Genomic DNA, 20,515 nt, shown 5'->3' with positions numbered 1-20,515 from the left:
TTATTTTGATATATCACAGTGAAAGATTTATCGTCCTCTTTTTTTTTTTTTTTTTTTTTTTTTTTTTAAAAAAAAAAAAAAAAAAAAAAAAATCAAACCAAATATTTTTTTAAATCTCATTGTTAAAAAATAAAATAATGCCTTATAAATGGAAGTGTAAATAAAAATACATTTTTTCAATGCTGTTTGACATTTATTCCTTAATATAGACAATTATGGTTATTTGACCTGGGAATGGACAGAAAGATTGAGAGGTTACACTTACCCCTTAATCTTTGCAAGCATATATAAATTTTTGCATCTTTTGGGGAAAGATAATGTTCAGTTGCTGGTAAGTTTAAATAAAAATGATAAAAATACTTGTTAAATCCTGATTTATTCCTTTTTGAAAGGTGACTTGGTACTAAGCAAACAACCTTCCTGCAATCATGAAGTTTGTTTTTAAATAAAAGACTGCTGTTGCTAAAGTCCAGCCATATCTGGGAAGCCCAGAACACCAAAGACACTGTGATGTATATCCAATACTTTTTTGGGGGGGGGGTCTTTTTGAGACAGGGTCTCCCTGTAGCCCCAGCTGTCCTGGAACTCACTGTGTAGACCAACCACTATCATGAGGACTAGACTTCAATTCAGATCTCCGCACCCAGGTAACGAGCTGGTTGTACCTGTAAACACCTATAACCCCAGCTCTGGGTGGGCAGAGATGGGACAACTGCCAGGACTTGCTGACCTCAGCCCTGCCAAGACACAATCCCCAGGTTCAGGGAAAGACCTGCCTCAAGAGGAACAGACGAGTGATAAAGACACATTTCACCCTCTTCTGGCATCTGTGCATGCGCACAAACATGCAACCAAGTGCATGAGCATGCACTCATACATAGATGTGCACACACACAAATGAAAAAAGCTTGGAAGTATCCTGCTGTGAGGAACTGTTTTAAGATAGCTTAATTATATATTATTTGGATTTTTGGAAAATTTGACAAATTCTTTAAAAACATTTTATTTTTTTGTATGCCTGTGAGTATATTGCCTGCATGTGTGTAAGTGCCCACAGAAATCAGAAGGTGTCAGATCCCCTGGAATGGGACTTGTGACAGTTGTTAGCTGCCTGTGGGTGCTGAGAATCAAACCAAGGTCCTCTGCAAGAGCAGTCAGTGCTCTTAACTGCTGAGCCAACTCTATCCCCTTGACAAAAATTAATGACCCGTGTAATCAATGTGGTATGTAGTAATTAGTAGTAAGATTGTAATTTGTAGATGATGAATTACTCTTCTTTTGGAGGGAGAGCTAGCAAGTTCTGAGCTACACCCCCACCCTCAGGGTCTGTTGGGCTGCAATCAGATTGGACTCTGACCTCCAAGTGTGTTTGGAGTTTTGAACTTTTCCATTTTCAGTCAGGGAAAAGCTGGGACTCAGTAGTCCAAAGAAGCTCAATTCTGAGAGTGCTGTGTGGAGCCTAGAAAGACACTGATGATGTGGGAGTATTTAAAACGGTTGTGCCTTCCCTTCTGCGGTGCTTGATCCTGTGACTCCTAGGGAACTGATGATTTATACTGAGATAGTTATGGGGAAGGAGCATTCAGCAGTAGCAGTTACCCCCATTGATTTGGGCTGAATTTAGAGGCAGTGAACTCACTTCTCTTTCAGAATTAACTAACTTCAAGATTATGTAGGGCATCCGTAAGTCTGGAACTACAGGCAAAACTGCATAATATCAAAAATCTCTTTTTATCTCCAAAATAGGTTAGATTGCAAATGAAGTGGTAGACAAATTTCCTATCCTCCAAGACCTACCTGTTACCCTCAACCTTTAGTGAACCTATCAAAGTGCTTTGTGATTTAAAAGAAAATCTTCCCTGACCTTTTCCCCACCTTCCAAAACAATCCAGACTTGCTTTTGGGTTGGTGGCTAGGCAGTACATCACAGTGAGAGCTCAAGGCAAAAGGAGGTGTTCATCTCACAGGGTCCAGGAAGTGAGAGCAGAGAAAGAGACCAGAGTCCAAAGGTCTCATCCAGCACACATTGCCAGAGATGTAGCTTCCATCTGCTAAGCCCAGCTCCAGAAAGTTCCACCACCTCCAAGCAGTGCCACAGACTTGATTAAGCCCTCAGTACATGGGCCTTTGGGGAACATTCCATATCCAAACTATAGCAGAAACCCCTCAGAAAGTTTTTTCCAAAGTAGAGGCAGGGTGATCTCTAAAACTGAGCCCAGCCTGGTCTACATAGCTCCAGGCCAGCTGGGGCTACAAGGAGACCCTGTCTCAAAAAACAAGCAACAACAAAAAAGTCTTGCCCCAACTGACCATTTCCACTTACTAACTTGATAATGATAGTGCCCTTTGGACACCTTGTGCAGTTCACTAGCATCCATCTTAGAATGTGGATCTCCAAACAACACATGCAGAAGGCAAGGACAACTAGTTGAGAATGAAGTAAGAGCAGCAGATGTGGGACACACCTAGAATCCTTGCACTTAGGAGGCAGAGCAGTTAGGCCTTCCAGGGCAGCTTGGGCCTCATCAGACCCAGTCTCAAGAAATCAAACAAAATGGCAGGGCTTTTAATTTCATAAAAAAACTGTACTGCTCTAAATGCCCAAAAATTCATTTAGTTTTTTGCTTTTTTGAGATGTTCTTACTATAACGTGCTGGCTGTACAGTAATGTTTCGTCCCTGGCTAGCCTGAACTCATCGCAGTCCTCCTGCCTCAGCCTCTGCGCTAGAGTTGCAGACCTGTGTCACTACACCCAGCTTCATTTAGCATCCTCTGCGGGCCCATGCTAAGTGTGCAGCCTAACTGGCATGCTAGCAGCAGCTCTCAGAGCCCTGAAAATGAAGCTTATAGGTCCCAGTAGAAAGTAGCAAGGTGTGGACACAGGTGCTTCTGCTGTTTTGTAGGACACCGTTTAAGTACTGTGCCAGGTGCAGTAGCACACACCTGTAATCCCAGCACTCGGGGATGCTGAGCCAGGAAGACATCAAGTTCAAGGCTAGACTGGGCTGTATGGTCTCAAAAAAACAACAAAAAAAAGTTCCTATAACTCGTAAGGAAAGTATTTATATTCATACTGACAAAGAGAAACTAGTGTTAGAAACCACTGGCAGCTGACAGCTTAATTTGTAAAATTAATACAGTGAAAAATTTACCTGTTTTTTGAAACATGTCTCTTGAACAAACCAAGAGCAAATTCTGCTGTGCCACTGATAACTGTGATACAGTAAAAACAGGTGCTGGTGCATGGCCTTAATGTTTTAACTAATTTAGTTATGGGACCTTTCCACTTTCTGAGTTTGGGAGAGTGTAGTGTTGGGAATGTAACCTGGGCCCCATGCGTGCTAAGAAGGTACTGTACTTTGAGCCATACCTCCAGCCCTTTAATTTCTTTTGGTTAAATCTTTTTTTGAGACAGGTTCTCCCTTAGCCCCAGCTGTCCTGGAACTCACAGAGATCCGCCTGTCTCTACCTCCCAAGTGCTGGGATTTAAGTCGTGCACCACCACACCTGGCTTCTGTTAGCTAAATCTTAAATTTATTCTTTTTTCTAAATTATTTTTATGTGTATGAGTGTATTGCCTGCATGTACATAAATGCACCTGTGTTGTACAATGCCTATGGAGGTCAGAAGAGGGTGTCTAATCCCCTGGAACTGGAGTGATGGATGGTTGTTAGCCACCATGTGGGTGGAACCTGTGTCCTCTGCAAGAGCAGCAAATGCTCTTAACTGCTGAGCTGAGCAATCTTTTTAGAGGACTAGGGGTAGGGTATCAAGACAGGGTCTGATGTAGCCCAGGCTGGCCTCCAACTTGCTAAGAAGCAGAGGATGACTTTGAATGACTAAACCTCCTGTCTCCACCTTCCAAGTGGATTAGGATTCCAAGCATGTAGAATTATGGCCAGCATACATTCTTCATGTGAATTACCATGATTGTAGAATTATGTGTGGGATTTTAAGAAAAGTTTAAAGATTTATGTTATTTGTGGGGAGAGGGGGCAGCAAGCACTCTTAGCTGCTAAGCCATCTCACTAGCCTCGGATTTTTTTTTTTTTTTCTCTCTTTGTAATTTGTTAAGAGCATGGGCTCTGGTGCCAGGCAGATCTCAATTTGCATCCAGGCATCTATGCTAACTAGCTCTGTATCCTTGGGAAAATCACCTACCCCTTCTGGGCCTTGATCCTCTCATTCACATTCAAGCACATGAATGAATAAGGAGGTGCACAGATGGCTTTCAGTTGATGATGGGTTAGCTTCTTGAGTAAACTTTTTGGCAGTTCAGTGTGAAGCAGGAAGAAGTGTGTAACGCCACCTTTTTCTTTTTGCCCAATGAAGATCTGGATTCCCAGACTTGGCCAGGCTCTTCTGTCTGCTGTAGCAGATATTCGGCTTTACTCACTCATGAAGCAGCTGGGAAACCAGGAAGTGGCAAGATGGGTGGTGAGTCCTAACATTCTAGAAACTGTGGTGTTGAGAATGCAAGGGGAAAAAAGTGTTCCTAAAACAATTTTAGAAACAATTCTATAGAACTTTCTGGAAATATTTCCATAATTAAGAACAGTAAACTCTGGGTTTGGAGAAATGGCTCAGTGGTTAAGAGCACTTGCTCTTGCAGAGGACCCAGGTTCAGTTTCCAGCACCCACATGGCAGCTAACAGTCCTGGGGATCCAATACCTTCTGACCTCCATGGGCATTGCATGACATGGGTGCACTTAGATGCAGGCAATACATTCATACACATAAAATAAAAATTAAATATATATTTTAACATAAAAAAATTTTTTTAAAGCCAGATGTCCATGCCCTTAACCAGCACTGGGTAGGCAGAGGCAGGCAGATGTCTGTGAGTTCAAGGTCAGCCTGGTTTACACAGCCAGTTTCAGGTCAGCTGGGGCTACAGAGAGACCCTGTCTCAAAAAGACATAAAAATTAAAAATAAAGCTGGCGCACGCCTTTAGTCCCAGCACTTGGGAGGCAGAGGCAGGCAGATCTCTGTGAGTTCAAAGCCAGCCTGGTCTACATAGTGAGTTCCAGGACAGGTGGGGCTATAGGGAGACCCTTTCTCAAAAAAAGACCAAAAAATAAAATAAAAAATAAAAAGAACAGTAAACTCAATATGGTCCGTGCCATCTTCTGAGCCACAAGTCATAGGCAGGCTAAGCCTGGGAACCAGCTTTAAGAAGCCCTTCACATCTCTCTTGGTCTTCAGGATTGCTAATTCTAAATCATACCTGCCTCATAAAGCTGCTTTTACAAGACTGTTCACTGTTCCTCCAGCTCTGGGGCTCTGCCTGAGCACAACTTTGCACTGAAATGCACTTTCAGCCCTGATTGGAATGTCCGAGATTGCTGGGCTTTATGAGAGAGAGAGAATATGGTGTGGAAAAGTGTCTTGTGTGGCTTCATTCAAGATGGGTTCAAAGCTTCACTAGGTTCTTCCATCTAAACCATATCCTGAGGAGTGACTGAATTGTGGACTACTGTTTCTCTACTCAACTCTCCAGAATTAAATAAGCTTACATGAACCAGGCTAGAGATCTACCATTTCTATTGTTCCTATTGGAATACACTCCTAATTTCAAGCAACCAATGTAAAATAGAACACATTACTGGAATACGACATACCAGTAATTAGAGAAAGGGCATATTTGTGCAAGCACTGTGTTCTTTTACATTTGAAAGATGTTATTTTATGTGTCATCTGTATGTAGGTGCCCCTTCTGAGGCCAGAAGAGAGTGACAGATCCCTTGGAGCTGGAGTTACAGGCACACAATTTGTGAGCTGCCTGATGTGGGTGCTGGAATCTGAACTCCTGTCCTCTGATAGAGCAGTAAGTGCGCTCTTAACCCGTGAGTCATCTCTGCAGCCCCTATTCTTTAACATTTTAAAAAGGAGATAGGTTAACTTAGTGACAGGTCCTTGCTAATTCCCTGAAGAAGCCCATACTCATCCTGTCAGGTGTATTTTAGTCTCTCAAAGCATCTTTTTCTCAAAACCCCTGTGCTTAAGAACTGTATTAGTAGTAAATCTCCACTCTGCTTCAAAAAACAATAAAGTAAAATAAAGTCAGGCATGGTGGTGCATGCCTTTAGTCCCAGTACTCAGGAGGCAGAGGCAGGGGATCTGTGCGTTCACTGGCCTCTGTAATGAGACCCTGTCTCAAAAACAACCACCAAAAAAATAAAATAAAGTCAGTATGTTTATTTGGTTTTCATATCTTCCGTGCATTGCGAAGTGGCTGGTAGATCACGGCCTGCCTTTAAAATCCTCCAGGAGAACAGCCCTAGGTTCTGCTTGGTTAAGAGAATCTGTACTTGATGAAAAATTGGAGCATGCTTTAAAGAACAGTCAGAAGAGGCCAGGTGTGGTGGTGCACACCTTTAATCCCAGCACTTAGGAGGCAGAGGCAGGCGGATCTTTGTGAGTTCGAGGTCAGCCTGGTCTACATAGTGAGTTCCAGGACAGCTGGGGCTACAAGGAGACCCTGTCTCAAAAAGACAGAAAAAAAGAAAAGAACTGTCAGAAGAGACAGAAGCTACTTCTATCACATTGTAGACTTACTGATACTTTCATTTGCATGGTCTTCAAAACACTGATTTTAATGCTTCCAGAAAAAAAAGAAAAAAAATTTAATGCTTCCTGTTAATTTTTTTTTCTCCTATCTTAATTTTTCACCAAGAACTATGGGAACCAGGGCTAAGGCTCAAAGGTAGAGCACTTGCCTAGTATGTATGAAACCCTGGGTTTAATCCCCAGTACTGCCAAAAAAGGAAAGAGAAAGAAATATAGGAGCCAGATGCTGACTAGTTCAAGGCCAGCCTGGGCTACATAGCAAATTCTAGGTCAGTCTGAGCTACAAAGCAAAACTCTGAACTTAAAATTTTAATATATATATAAAGTACTCAAAATAATTTGGTCAGTACTATAAGGTGGGATGTGGAACACTGGCTGGAATGATCTAGTTATGAATTTCAGTGCTCCAAAAATTCTACCATCTCTGTGTTAGATCTTGTATAATGGAGAGTTAAATGCTTACCATAAAAAGCACCTGAAGTATAAACTCCTGCTATTAGCATACAAATCTGATGTCATAATGGCTGTGTACATTCTTTTTTAAAAAATTTTTATTCATTATTTTATGTGTATGAGTGTATTGCCTGCATGTACGTAAGTGCACCCATGTCATGCACTGCCCAGAGGTCAGAAGAGGGCGTCGGATCCCCTGGAACTGGAATGAGCCAAAAGTTGGTACTGGGAACCAAACCCAGGTCCTCTACAAGAGCAGCCAGTGTTCTTAACCACTGAGCCATCTCTCCAGCTCCTTGATGTACATTCTTGACAGGGAAATGCACTTACCTTTGATGTGGTTTTCGCCATATTTACACTCATTTGCTGTTTTCTAGAGAACATAATAGTAAGCTCTTCTGCTTCCTATTTCAGAGGTGTTTGCTCATAACTTGTCTTAGTTTTTTTGCCAGTTGTGCTCTTGGTTCACATGGTATTGCTGTACCAGAACCCTCACAAACACCATGGAAACTGCTCTTACTGTCATTGCTCTCTTCTACTATCCTTTGGAAGGTTCAAAGTCCAGCAACAGGTGAGATAAATATTGTTATTAATAATTATGTACAAATCTCTAAGACATGCTTTTGAAAAATATTAGGTATCAACATGTAATATCCAGAAGACCCCCAGATGTTCACAGTAGTTATAAAGGTTTTCAATGACAATAAACAGAATACACTCAGAATGGATGGTAGATCTAATGAAAGCACTGTTTACAAAGTGTGGACAGGACTTAGGAAATGCTTTAGTACCCCCAGATCATTGCATCAGAAGTCTAGTAAAGCTAGAGGAAAGAGATACTGCAATCCTTATAAGGGGAGGCAGACACAGGCAGTCTTTAGAGAGCAAGTAATGTCCAGGAGAATCAACTTTCCTGACCCACACTTCTCCTGCCTTCCAGTTCCCCAAAACCAAATAGAAGCAGAAAGTAAGGTAGGCCTTAAGTAGTCCCTGTAGGTCAGCAGGGACACACAGACCAGGTAATCAGTAGAGGGGAGCAACCTGGAAGGGCAAGCAAAGAGAAAAGCAGGAACTATAAAGGGCCTCAGGTATTCAGGGCAGGCTGTCTGGAGTAGCTAGAGTGTAGAGGGCCAATGGAAGGAGACAGTGAGGCTGGAATGGGACTTTGCCCTTCTCCACACTTTAGGTTTTATTCTATACCCAAGATCAGACATGATTTTTAAAAATATTTATTATTTTTATTTTATATGAATGAGCATATTGCCTGTATGTCAGTACACCCATGTTATGCCATGCCTCTGGAGGTCAGAAGAGGGCATTTCCCAAGGAACTGGAGTTACAGATGGTTGTTAGCTGACAAATGGGTGCTGGGAACTGAACCTAGGTCTTCTGCAAGAATAGCCAATATTTTTAACCACTTAACCACCTTTCCACCCCCCAAATGTGGTTTTTGAAAACAAGTCAAATCTGATTTCAGAATTCTCTTGTAGTAGGAGTTTTTAGGATGTATTCAAAGGGAGAAAGCCACTTCAGAGTCCACCAACAATGCTAGTGTCTATTCTCCCTGCAGAAAAGGTTTTTGGGTAAGATCATTTCTGCATTAAGCTTGGCTTATTAATATATGATGAGGCTATTACACAGCTAAACATGAAGATACAGAAAATGGACATCCTAGTCTCCCAAGCCTGGGAGAAAACTAGACTGTCTCAGTAATATAACATAATTAGGATATATAGACTTGTAAGTTGTGGTATTAAATTTTAATATACTTTTCAGCATATACAATTAACATTAGTAAACCTATGGGTTTATTTTTTTTAATTTTATTCATTTTTATTTTATGTGTATACATGTATTGCCTGCATGTAGGTAAGTATACCCATGTAGTGCAATGCTCATGGAGGTCAGAAGAGGCTGTCAGATCTCCTGGAACTGGAGTTATGGACAGTTGTTAGCTGCCATGTGGGTGCTGGGATTTGAACCTGGGTCTTCTGCAAGACCAACCAGTGCTCTTAACTGCTGAGCCATCTCTCCAGCCCCTAAGGGTTTACTTCTTACTTGGACATATTAAACTAGGCTTGGTGATACATGCTTGTAACCCCAGCACTTGGGAAGTGGAGGCAGGAGGACTGAGAATTTGAAGTTAGCTTGAGCTACATAAGACCTATCTCAAAAAATGCAAACAGGGCTGGAGAGATGGCTCTGTGGTTAAGAGCACTGGCTGCTCTTGCAGAGGATTCAGGTTTGGTTCCCAACATCCACATAGCAGCTAACAACCATAACTCCAGTTCCAGGGGGTCTGATGCCCTCTTCTGGCCTCCAAAGGCATCGCATACACATGATACACATAACGTGCATGCAGGCAAAACACTCATACACTAAAATAAAAATAAAATTTTAAAACAAATAAAACTAAACAGTAGAAGGTTGTATCAGTGTAAATTGTTTTCCTGATGACAGCATTTCCTTCTTTCAGTGTCAAGTACTCGTCCCTGGTTGCACTCGCCTTCATCATCCGCCCCACAGCTCTCATCCCATGGGTACCATTACTCTTCAGACATTTCTACCAAGAACGGAGAAAGCTTGATCTTACTCTACATCATTTTTTACCTGTAGGGTAAGTATGGTTATGGCCATGGCCATCTGTAAATTTTACTAACCTGTAAATAATAGATTATGAAAAAGATTTTGCTGGGTATGATGACACATGCCTTTAATACCAGCACTCATGAGGCAGAGGTAGGCGAATCTCTGTGAGTTCAAGGCAAGCCTGGTCTACGTAGTGAGTTCCAGGTTAGCTGGGGCTATCGGGAGACCCTGTCTCAAAAAGACAAAAAAAAAAAAAAAAAAAAAAAAAAAAAAGAAGATGATTTTGTATCCTTTAGCTAATTATTATATCTAATGTCACAGAACTCTCAGTCCAAGAAAACAGAATACTTCCAACTTTATATTTTCTGTTTTTAAATCTTATTTATCATTGTGTGTGTGTGTGTGTGTGTGTGTGTGTGTGTGTGTGCACGCACAGGAACATGTGTGGGGGTCAGAGTAAAACTTTGTGAGGTTGGTTCTCTCTTTCTGCCTTTACATGTTACATGGGTTCTGAGAATTGAATTCATGTTGTCAGGCTTGCATGGCAAGCACCTTTATTGGCTGAGCCACCTTGCCGGCCCCACATTTTCTAGTTTTATATTTATGATACTGATTAGCTGTATTGTAATTTGCTTAAATGAGGGTCTCTGTTATTTCTCCATGTTTATAAAAATATTTTTATTTGTTACTTTTATTTTTTATTTCATGTGTATGAGTGTATTACCTGCGTGTGTGTAAGTGCACCTATGCCATGCAATGCCTTTGGAGGTCAGAAGAGGGTATCAGATCCCTTGGAACTGGAGGGACAGATGGTTGTTAGCTGCCATGTGGGTGCTGGGAATCAAACCCAGGTCCTCTGCAAGAGCAGTCAGTGCTGTTAACCACTGAGCCATCTCTCCAGCCCCTATTTCACTGTTTTATTTCCAAATTTTTCTCAAATTTTTAAGGTACTTGATTCTTTTATATTTATATTGGACTTTGTAATGTATAACCATTTTGCACCTATGGCCTCATGATTTTTACAGTTCTTGAATGTAAGCAATGTCAGCGTATTTATTTTGTAGTAAACAGAAGCATGAAGAAATTAAAAATTAGCCAGAGCCACTGGGCTGGTGAGTGTGATGGAATGGGATCATCTAACATACTTGAGTGCCTAGGTCTGACACCTATCCCAGATCCAGCAGAATACCAGAATAACTGTTCTCTGAGCAGTTGAGTGCATCCTGCCTTCTAGGACAGTGATCTTTTGAATGTACTTTCACTCAGCAGCAGTTACAAAGGACCATCTTACACTGGTTGTCACTGCTGTCATTGCTAAGGCATATCAGCATTGTGTCCCTGTCTTTATGAGGGGTCCATTCTAGAGGGAGGAGACTGCTAAGAGTTAAATATGTAATTGTCAAGTGATGATAGGTGCTACAGGAAAAGTAATGTCAGAGGGTGGACTGGAGCAGATTACTTTTTAATTAAGTAAGATGACCATAAAAAGAAGATGCTGGAGCCAACACCTGAAAAAGCTGAGGGAGTGAACCAGCTAGAACCCCAGAAAGAGCAGAGGAACCAGCAAGTACAACAGTATTTGGCATGTTCAAGGAACAAAGAGCAGAGTAGCCAAAGGAGATGAGCTTGGGAGCATGTGATAATGGTGCCAAGGAGACAGTAGGTGAAGCCCAGACCAAGCAGCCTTTTATTCAGAGGAGATAAAGGCTTGTTTAATCCTCTGCAATATGCTATAGTTTTTCACTCAAGAGCATTTGACCTACTTTGCTACAAGCATCTGACAATTCAGAAATAAAGTATGGTGTCTGCTCCCAAAGTCAAAAGTCTGGATGACTGGAGATAATCATATTGCCAAGGGTAGTGGTCATTCCTGTAATCCCAGCACTCAGGAGGCTGAGGCAGGAGGATCACCATGAGCTAAAGGCCAGCTGGGGCTACCGAATGAAGCCCTATCACAAAACCCCACAAATCTCTGACCAGAAAACTGAACATTTTTGAGAAGAACTTATGAAACCCTAAATAGAGGGGGAGATACTATGTCTGTAGATAAGAGCAGTACCAGTTCTCCCCAAACTGATCAGTGTGTTAGGCTGAATATGAGTTGTTGTTCCTCCCTCTTCCTCCTCCTTCTACTCTTCCCCTCCTTCTCTCCTCTCCCTCCTCTCCCTCCTCTCCCTCCTCTCCCTTCTCCTTCCCGCCCCCGCCCCTTTTGGTTTTAAAAGACAACCAGGTCTCACATAACCCAGGTAACTTGCTATATAGCTGATCCTCCTGCCTCCACCTCACAAGTGCTGGGATTACAAGACCTTTTCTTTCAACCTGAGACAGGGTCTCAGAGTATAGTTCAGGTTTACCTCAAACTCACAGTCCTGCCTCAGTCAGTCTACCTAGGACTATAATAGGCACACACCACTGAGCACAACTACAAAACCTTTTTTTTTTTCTTTTTTTTTTCATGCTGGGGATTGAACCCAGGGTCTCACACATGCTGGGGGAATGCAAAAGGAACAGAGATTTTTGGATGGAAAAATTGTTAGTTGGACTTACAGTACTAGATTATCAATACTTAGTGCAAAGTTAAAGAGTTATTAAAGTAACAGAAATAGTACAAAGAAAGCAGTTAGACTAGTGGAAGAACAGGGTCCAAGAATGGAAAATTATTTTTGCTGTTTCTGGTTTACATTGTTGGTTAGTTGGTTTGTTTGTTTGTTTGTTTGTTTGTAGAGACAGGGTCTTATAGCTCACCTGGCCCTGAACTCACAGCAGTCCTCCTGCCTCAGCCTCCCTAGTGCTGGAATAATCAGTCTCTTGAGCCACCATGCCTGGCTTAGAAAAAAAAAACATGAACCTACTTCCCACTTAAAAAAAAAAAAAAAACTCCCAGAAAATTACAGATCTTAATGTAAAGGTAAAGCAACACTACTTCTGCAAGAGCCAGCTGAGTATCCTCATGACTGCAAAGCACATCCAAACAGAACAAAACATAGTGTTGTGTGTTTTTCAGACAGGCACTCCCTGTAGCCCTAGTTGTTCTGAAATTTGCTGTGTAGACAAGGCTGGCCTCAATCACACAGGGATCTATCTGCCTCTGTCTCTGAGATATGTTTAAGTATGTTAAAGACCTTTAAGTTGGATGTAAGACTCAATGGCGAGCACTTAACATCAAGTCCTGGATTTGCTCTCCAGCACTGCACAAAATAAAAATAAAAATTAAAGACATTTTAAAATTCACCATTAAGAAAAAGGACAAGCCACAGACCAGAATGTATCTGCAATACAACTGATCAGCCCAAACCTTATATCCAGAATAGATTTTTAAAGTATAATTTAAAAAACATGTAAAAGTCTAGGGGCAGGAGAGATGGCTCAGTAGTTAAGAACACTGGCTGTTCTTGCAGAGGAACCAGGTTCAATTTCCAGCACCCATATGGCATCTAACAACTGTCCTTAACTCCAGTTCTAGGGGAATCTGATGCCCTCTTTGGACCTCCATGGGCATTGCATGACATGAGTGCACCTACCTACATGCAGGCAATACACTCATACACATAAAATATTAAAAAAAAATTAAAAACAGTGTAAAAGTCTATAAGAAAAAAGGTAACTCAAAAGACAATAAAAGATCCTAACAGCTACTTCAAAAAAAACAAAACAAAAACCTCCCAATGGCCACAAAGTATAAAGGGACTCATTTTGCTGGGTGTAGTGGCACATGCCTTTAATCCCAGCATTCAGGAGGCAGAGGCAGGTAGATCTGTGAGTTCTACACAGTAAATTCCAGACCAGCTATGAAATACCCAAATGGCTAAAAACAATGTAGAGCCCTTACATATTCTCATGAAAACGTAAAATGATAACTACCATTTTGCAGAATTACTTAGTAAGACTGATTGCTTTATACAAGCATTGTGTCTACCTACCCAACCAAACAACATATGTGGACACTTACATATTTTAAGACTGTCTGTTGCAACAGTCTTCCTAATAGTTAAAAATAAAACTGTGTCAATCAATAGAATAAACACAGTGACACAGTTACACACACTGCACTGTAAGTGAATGAACTGCAGTACCCTGGAACTGCCAGCAACCGAGTACCTTGGAGGCTGTTCTCTTAAGACACACCTTGAGCCACAGGCACAAACTTACACCTGGACATTTTTTAACCTCAAGAACTAGAAAATAAATATTCATTTTTTTTTTAATTTTATTTGTAAGAGTGTATTGCTCGCATGTACGTGACTGCACCCGTGTCGTGCAATGCCTCAGAAGTAAGACGAGGGCTTCAGATTCCCCTGGAACTGGAGTTAAGGACGGTTCGTAGCCGCCATGTGGGTGCTGGGAATCGAACCCGGGTCCCCTGCAAGAGCAGTCAGTGCTCTTAACCACTGGGCCATCTCTCCAGACCCAATATTCATATTTTTTATGTTGACAGGTTGGTTATCCAACAGTAGATAAAACAGCATTGCAGTTAGCTGGGCGTTGTGGCGTAAGCCTTTTAATCCCAGCACTGGGAGGCCAAGGCAAGTGAATCTCTGTGAGATTGAGGCCAGCCTGGTCTACAGTGTGAATTCAAGGTCAGCGGGGCCTACAGGGAGACCCATCTCAAAATAAAAAACCAAACAGCAGCATTGTTGTTTAAGTCTACTTCAGTGCACCATCTTGTCAGTGAAAGATCTCTCACGGTAGGAATGCATACCAGTTGCTGAACTTGTAAGGCTTGTTTGGGGGACTTTGGGTACAGGCATTTCCAGAAGCTTGTGGCAACACTGACTTCCAGCAAGTTCAAAAATGTGACTCACCATTCTATTTTGTCTTTCAGATTTATAACGTTGAGTTTGTCTCTGATAATTGATCGCATTTTTTTTGGCCAAGTGAGTAAAACTACATTAAGCTAACAGCTATTTTTATTTTAACCATTTACTGACCTGAAACCTCAAGTTAGACTTTTAATACAATTGTATTTCAATCTGGGTATGGTGGTGCATACCTGGTATTGTGTCACATGCCTGGTGTGGTTGTGCACACCTGTGATCCCAGCACTGAGGAGATAGAGGCAGGAGGATCAAGTGTTCAAACTTACCCTCAGCCATATAGGGAGTTGGAGGCCAGCTTGGGCTATAAGACACCTTGTCTCAAAACAAATTCATTAATATTTCAGAACAGAGGTAATCTTATCATGAAATGTGATAGATTAAAGGCCTTCCATTGTTTTAAATTCTGCCCTTAAAAGTCACAGCATGTTTGGGAGATTACAAATCTTGTGATCTTGGATAAGTTTCACAACTTTTTTCCTTGATACCTTTTTCTGGAAGTGACTATGGTTCTATCTCTTTAGATTATATGAGGTAGCACATGTACTGTATGTGTAGCAGTTCTGGGTGCGTGTGAGCACTTGTACCTGTCACGAGTGTCACTGCTGTTATTATTGCTTTGTGCTAAAACTGAAATTGTAACACTGGCAGAATTTTACCTTAATAAATAATGACATTGTAAGGCACTAGAATAAAATTGATATGGGAAATATTCAAGCTCTCTAATACATTATTTACTATTACTATTATTATTATTATTATTATTATTATTATTATTTTGGTCTTTTTGAGACAGTCTCCTTGTATCCCCAGCTGGCCTGGAACTCACTAAGTAGACCAGGCTGGCTTTAAACTCGCAGAGATCGCCAGCCTCTGCCTCCCAAGTGCTGGGACTAAAAGTGTGCACCACCATACCTAGCTCTAATACATTATTTTAAAAGCAGGATGTAGTGGTTTATACCCCTAACCCCAGCACTCAGGAGGAGACAGGAAAATCACCTCAAGTTTTAGGCCAGTCTGGTCTACCTAACAAGTTGTTTGCCAGGCAAGGCTACATAGTATCAAATTGTCAAAAAATAACTTAAGGGATCTGATGCCCTTCACTGGCTTCCATGTACGCCTGCACTCACACATACATACACACAGACACATAATTAAAATTTAAAAAAAAATTTTTTTTGGTCTTTTTGAAACAGGGTCCCCCTGTAGTCCCAGCTGGCCTGGAACTCACTATGTAGACCAGGCTGGCCTTGAGCTTATAGAGATCCACCTGCCCCTGCCTCCCAAGTGCTGGGACTATAGGCATGTGGCACCATGACTGGCTAAAAATAAAAATAAATTAAAAAAAATCAATCTCTTAATTGGATATAAAACTAACAGTACCAAAATATGTATGACCGTTCATTCATAAATTTTGAGATTCATCTTAAATATCAAAAACTTGAACCCAGGTTAGATTCACAGCACATGGCAGCTCTGTTGCCCTCTTCCGGTCTTCATGCAGGCACTACACATTTACCAATAAACATACTGGAAATAAAAACCCTTGTGCAAACAAACAAGCAAAAAAAATCATTTAAAAAAAAAAAAACCTGGGGTTGGAGAGATGGCTCAGCAATTAGGGCACTGGCTGCTCTTAGAGAGGACCTGAGTTTGGATCACAGAACCCACACGGTGGCTAACAACCACCCGTAACTCCAGTTCCAGGGGATCCAATGATACATACATGCAGGCAAAACACTCACATAAAATAACAATAAATAAATAATTTTTTTCTTTGTCTTTTTGAGACAGGGTCTCCCTGTAGCTCCAGCTGGCTTGGAACTTGCTATGTAGACCAGGCTGGCCTTGAACTCACAGAGATCCACCTGACTCTGCCTCCTGACTGCTGGGATTAAAGGCATGGACCACCACACCTGGCCATAAGTAAATAATTTTTAAAGACCCATTATTTACAAATTAACAAAGAACACATGAAATAATTTAGAAGAAAAAAATAATTTCATGAATCACTAATCAGAATTACTAATGTAAAACTGCTGCCTGATTTTAAATTCTGATTTAATGTTGCAATTCTGTCAGATTCTCTAATGCTGAAGATCAGAACTTGACACTGACCCACTTGTTTCTTTTTCCTTCACTCATCCCAGTGGACTCTGGTCCAGTTGAACTTCTTGAGATTTAATGTGCTGCAGAATTTGGGAACATTTTATGGCTCCCACCCATGGCACTGGTACTTCAGTCAAGGGTTCCCTGTCGTCCTGGGAACCCACTTACCCTTCTTTATCCATGGCTGCTTCCTAGCCCCTAGGAAGCTCTACATACTACTGCTGACTGTGCTATGGACTCTGCTGGTATACAGGTAAGGAAGGCTTCCTTTGTTCAAGTAGATGAACTTTTAAATGCTACCAAGAAATGATAAGTCTTCAAAAGCAAGCTTTTACTTTAACTCTTAGGATATAGCAGTGGAGATGATTTCAGAAGATAAAAGTCAGTAGTCATGCTGGTATTCAGATGGTGAAAATCAGACCCATTTAAACATCTGTTAACTATAAAATAAAATGAGGGACTGGCTAGATGGGTTAGCAGGTAAACACACCTGTTGCCAAGCCAGAGGACCCCAGTTTGACTCCCAGAATCCACATGGTGGAAAGAGACCTGACTCCCACAAGTTATCCTTTGACCTTCACATGTGCACTGTGGTGTGAATGCTGCCCCCCTCCCCAACACACAAATTCTTAAAGACATTTTTTTAATGACATATCCTCATTCCAAATTTGAGAGATATTAATTGGATTAGTAATAGAATTTTTTTCTAAAACATAATTGTACTTTGTAATTTCACTTTGCCATTAAATATTATGTTTTAACATATCATAATCACATTTTAATTTAGAAAGAGTGATTCCTGAAATAAGAAACTGAATCTGAAGCCAAGCATGGTGGATGATGCTTCTATCCCATCAACATGAGTTGCACAGGCAGGAAAGTAGTTATAAGTGATAGTTATCTCAAAGAGAGAGAGAGAGAAGAGAGAGAGAGAGAGAGAGAGAGAGAGAGAGAGAGAGAGAGAAATTCAATCTCAGATACTTGGAAAAAAATCATTTTAATTATATTCATTTTAAATAATTTCTCAGACTCATGCAATATGATGAAATGTTTTCTCTTAATATCCTTTATTATAGCATGTTGGGCCACAAAGAATTCAGGTTTATCTATCCAGTTTTACCACTTTGTATGGTGTTCTGTGGTAAGTGTTTTTAATACAAAAAAAAAAATGTGATAGAAATAGTTTTAAAAAGCCAGGCATGGTAGCGTTGCCTGTCATCCTAGCACTTGGGAGGCAGAATCTGGAGGAACACCCACAAGTTTCAGGCCAACCTGGCTATATAGCTGGATTTCTCAAAAAGCAGTAATTTTTTAGAAAGTTAAGAGACTATAAATGCCCAATAAATTATTTCCAAGTAGACTGAAGAGCTGCCTCTTAATTACACATTCTGTTAGTACAGTATTTTCTTTTTGTGATTTAAGTATCTTTTGGGGGTATTTATTTGATTTTTGAGAAAGGGTCTCACTTTGTAGCCCAGGCTGCCCTACACCTCACAGACTGGCTGAAATTAAGTAGCCTAGGCAGCCCTCCTGTGCCTCCCAAGTACTGGAATTACAGGTGTGAGCAACCATGCCCAGCTTCTAAATAAGTATATTTTCCTCATATCAAATAAAATGACAACATAAGGGGGCTGGAGAGATGGCTCGGTGGTTAAGAGCACTGGTTGCTCTTACAGAGGACCCAAGTTCAATTCCCAGCACCCACATGGTGGTTAACAACCATCTTAACTCCAGTTCCAGGGGAACTAATATCCTCCTCTGACCTCTTCAGGCATTGCATGACATGGGTGCACTAGCATACATGCAAGCAATACACTCATCATACACATAAAATAAAAAATAATAAATATTAAAATGACAACATAAGGATCCACTAGGCAGGCAGTGTACTTTTTTATGGGGTAGGGGGTAAGTCGGGGTCTTGCCCTGTAGCTCTGGCTGCCCTGGAACTTGCTATATAGACCAGGACAATCTCAGACTTGTAGCAATACTCCTGCCTCTGCCTCTTAAGTGCTGGGATTACAGCAAGCCCAAGCCACTTTTTGGGGAGAGGAGAGGTGGTTGTTAGTGGAGTTGCTGGAACCCAGACCTTTGCACATTTTGGGGCAAGTGCTCTCTACCACTGAGCTATACCCTGTCTCTAAATTACTCTTTGGTGGTACTATTTCTGACTTCAGTCTGTCACTAAAAAAAGGAGACATCTTTGGAATAGGTATTTGAAGTGTACAGCTAAAATGTGGGTCTTCATTTTCACACAGTATGTATTTATAGCTGCTGAGACTAGTTTTAATACTTTTTTTTTTTTTTTTGGTCTTTTTGAGACAGGGTCTCCCTGTAGCCCCAGCTGGCCTGGAACTCACTATGTAGACCAGGCTGGCCTTGAAATCACAGAGATCCGCCTGCCTCTGCCTCCCAAGTGCTGGGACTACAGGTGTGTGCCACCACACCTGGCTTAGTTTTAATACTTTTATACAGAAAAGCTTTACCTTTTTATTTTATGAAAAGTAGAGACAGGAGAATTGGGAGTCCAGGGCCAGCCTAGGCTACATGAAACCCTAGCTCAAACCATCAAAAACAAACAAACAACTCACTCTAATGTGTATTGAACTTTAAAAGTCATTCTCTCTTGTAATTTCCTTTTTAAAAAATCCTTCAAATTTTCAAATTTTAAACCTTAAAAGAAGAGGAGGAGCTGGAGAGATGGTTCAGCAGTTAAGAGCACTGGCTATTCTTGCATAAGACTCAGGTTCAAATCCCAGAACCCACATGACAGCTAACAACCATCTGTAACTCTAGTTCCTGGAGATTCAACGAACTCTTCTGTCCTTCTTGGGCACTACATGACACAGGTGCACTCACACACAGGCATAACACTCATACATATAAAATAAAAATAAATGAAAAAAAATTTTAACCTTAAAAAAACAAAAGTTGGGGGAGGAAGGAAATGAGTAACCAACTGGGACAGAAGAGTGAAATTCATTCTTTGTGGGACAGGGTCTCTCTATGTAATCCTGGTTGGTCTGGAATTTCCTATGTAGACCAGTCTGGCCTTGAACTCTCAGGAGATATGCCTGCTTCTGCAGTAAGCTCAAGACCAGGTCAGTTGTAGTAACACATGTCTGTACTACCAGAACTTTGGAGGCAGAAGCAAGAAGACTGCTAGTTGAGACCAGCCTGGGTTACAGTCACAGCAAAACCCTGTCTCAAGAAAACTAAAAGAAAAATTTAAGTAAACAGAAAACTCCAGAGCAATAGTCCCAACCCCAGACATGCTGGCAAATTCCTGTAATCCCTACACTTGGGAGATGGGAGGCAGAAGGACTACAAGTTCCAAACCAACCTAGAGACCCTCTCAAAAATAAAAGGTCTCTCTCATATCCTTCCCAGTCCTCTTCCCTAAAAGGGATTGCTTCAACTTACAGATCTTGCAAAGTGCCCAGGCTGGCCTCAAAGAATCCTCCTGATTTAGCCTCCTAATTAGCTAGGATTACTGGCACATGCTACCTTGCACAAATAAATACTTTTTTTTTTTTCCTTTTTTGGTCTTTTTGAGACAGGGTCTCCCCTGTAGCCCCCAGCTGTCCTGGAACTCAGAGACCTGCCTCTGCCTCTGCCTCCCAAGTGGTGGGATCAAAGGTGTGCACCACCACGCCCGGCATAAATACTCTTTTATTGCATTATTTGGTATTTATTTTGGTATCTAATGTTTACAGTTCTACTTAAAGACTTGTTTTAGGCATTATGTATTGATGTTATTGTGACAGATGAAAATACAGCTGTTTCCTGTAGAGTAATAACCAGAACTTCCTGATACCGCTGCCTGTGGTCAGTAACCTATGGTTAAGACAGTGCTTTAGCCTCATTCTTTCCCAGACCTGTTCTCCAGTTAAGTCCCATTCCAAAATTGAATTGCTCCTTTTCACATGTAAACACTGAAATTAAACAGAGTTAACAGTTTTCCCAGAAATTAAAAAA

At 41.2% G+C, this 20,515-nt stretch overlaps 1 protein-coding gene across 2 annotated transcripts in view; it reads left to right on the top strand.

Moving 5' to 3' along the window:
• Nucleotides 1–20,515, top strand: part of Pigb (phosphatidylinositol glycan anchor biosynthesis class B) — a 27,881-nt gene that overhangs the window by 2,294 nt on the left and 5,072 nt on the right. Inside the window, exons 3-9 of one of the 2 annotated variants that reach the window (XM_017801938.2) lie at nt 214–331; nt 4,333–4,437; nt 7,466–7,596; nt 9,502–9,642; nt 14,437–14,488; nt 16,579–16,790; nt 17,614–17,678. In XM_017801938.2, coding sequence (XP_017657427.1) covers nt 214–331; nt 4,333–4,437; nt 7,466–7,596; nt 9,502–9,642; nt 14,437–14,488; nt 16,579–16,790; nt 17,614–17,678 — 824 coding nt within the window. The remainder of the gene's footprint in view (nt 1–213; nt 332–4,332; nt 4,438–7,465; nt 7,597–9,501; nt 9,643–14,436; nt 14,489–16,578; nt 16,791–17,613; nt 17,679–20,515) is intronic. The other variant, XM_017801940.2, reaches the window with a different exon arrangement.

This window comes from Nannospalax galili, unplaced genomic scaffold, assembly GCF_000622305.1.
Source record: "Nannospalax galili isolate Female #2095 unplaced genomic scaffold, S.galili_v1.0 scaffold611, whole genome shotgun sequence".
Lineage (NCBI taxonomy): Eukaryota > Metazoa > Chordata > Mammalia > Rodentia > Spalacidae > Nannospalax > Nannospalax galili.
Note: the sequence above shows the minus strand (reverse complement) of the source record. Positions and strands in the feature narration are given on the sequence as shown.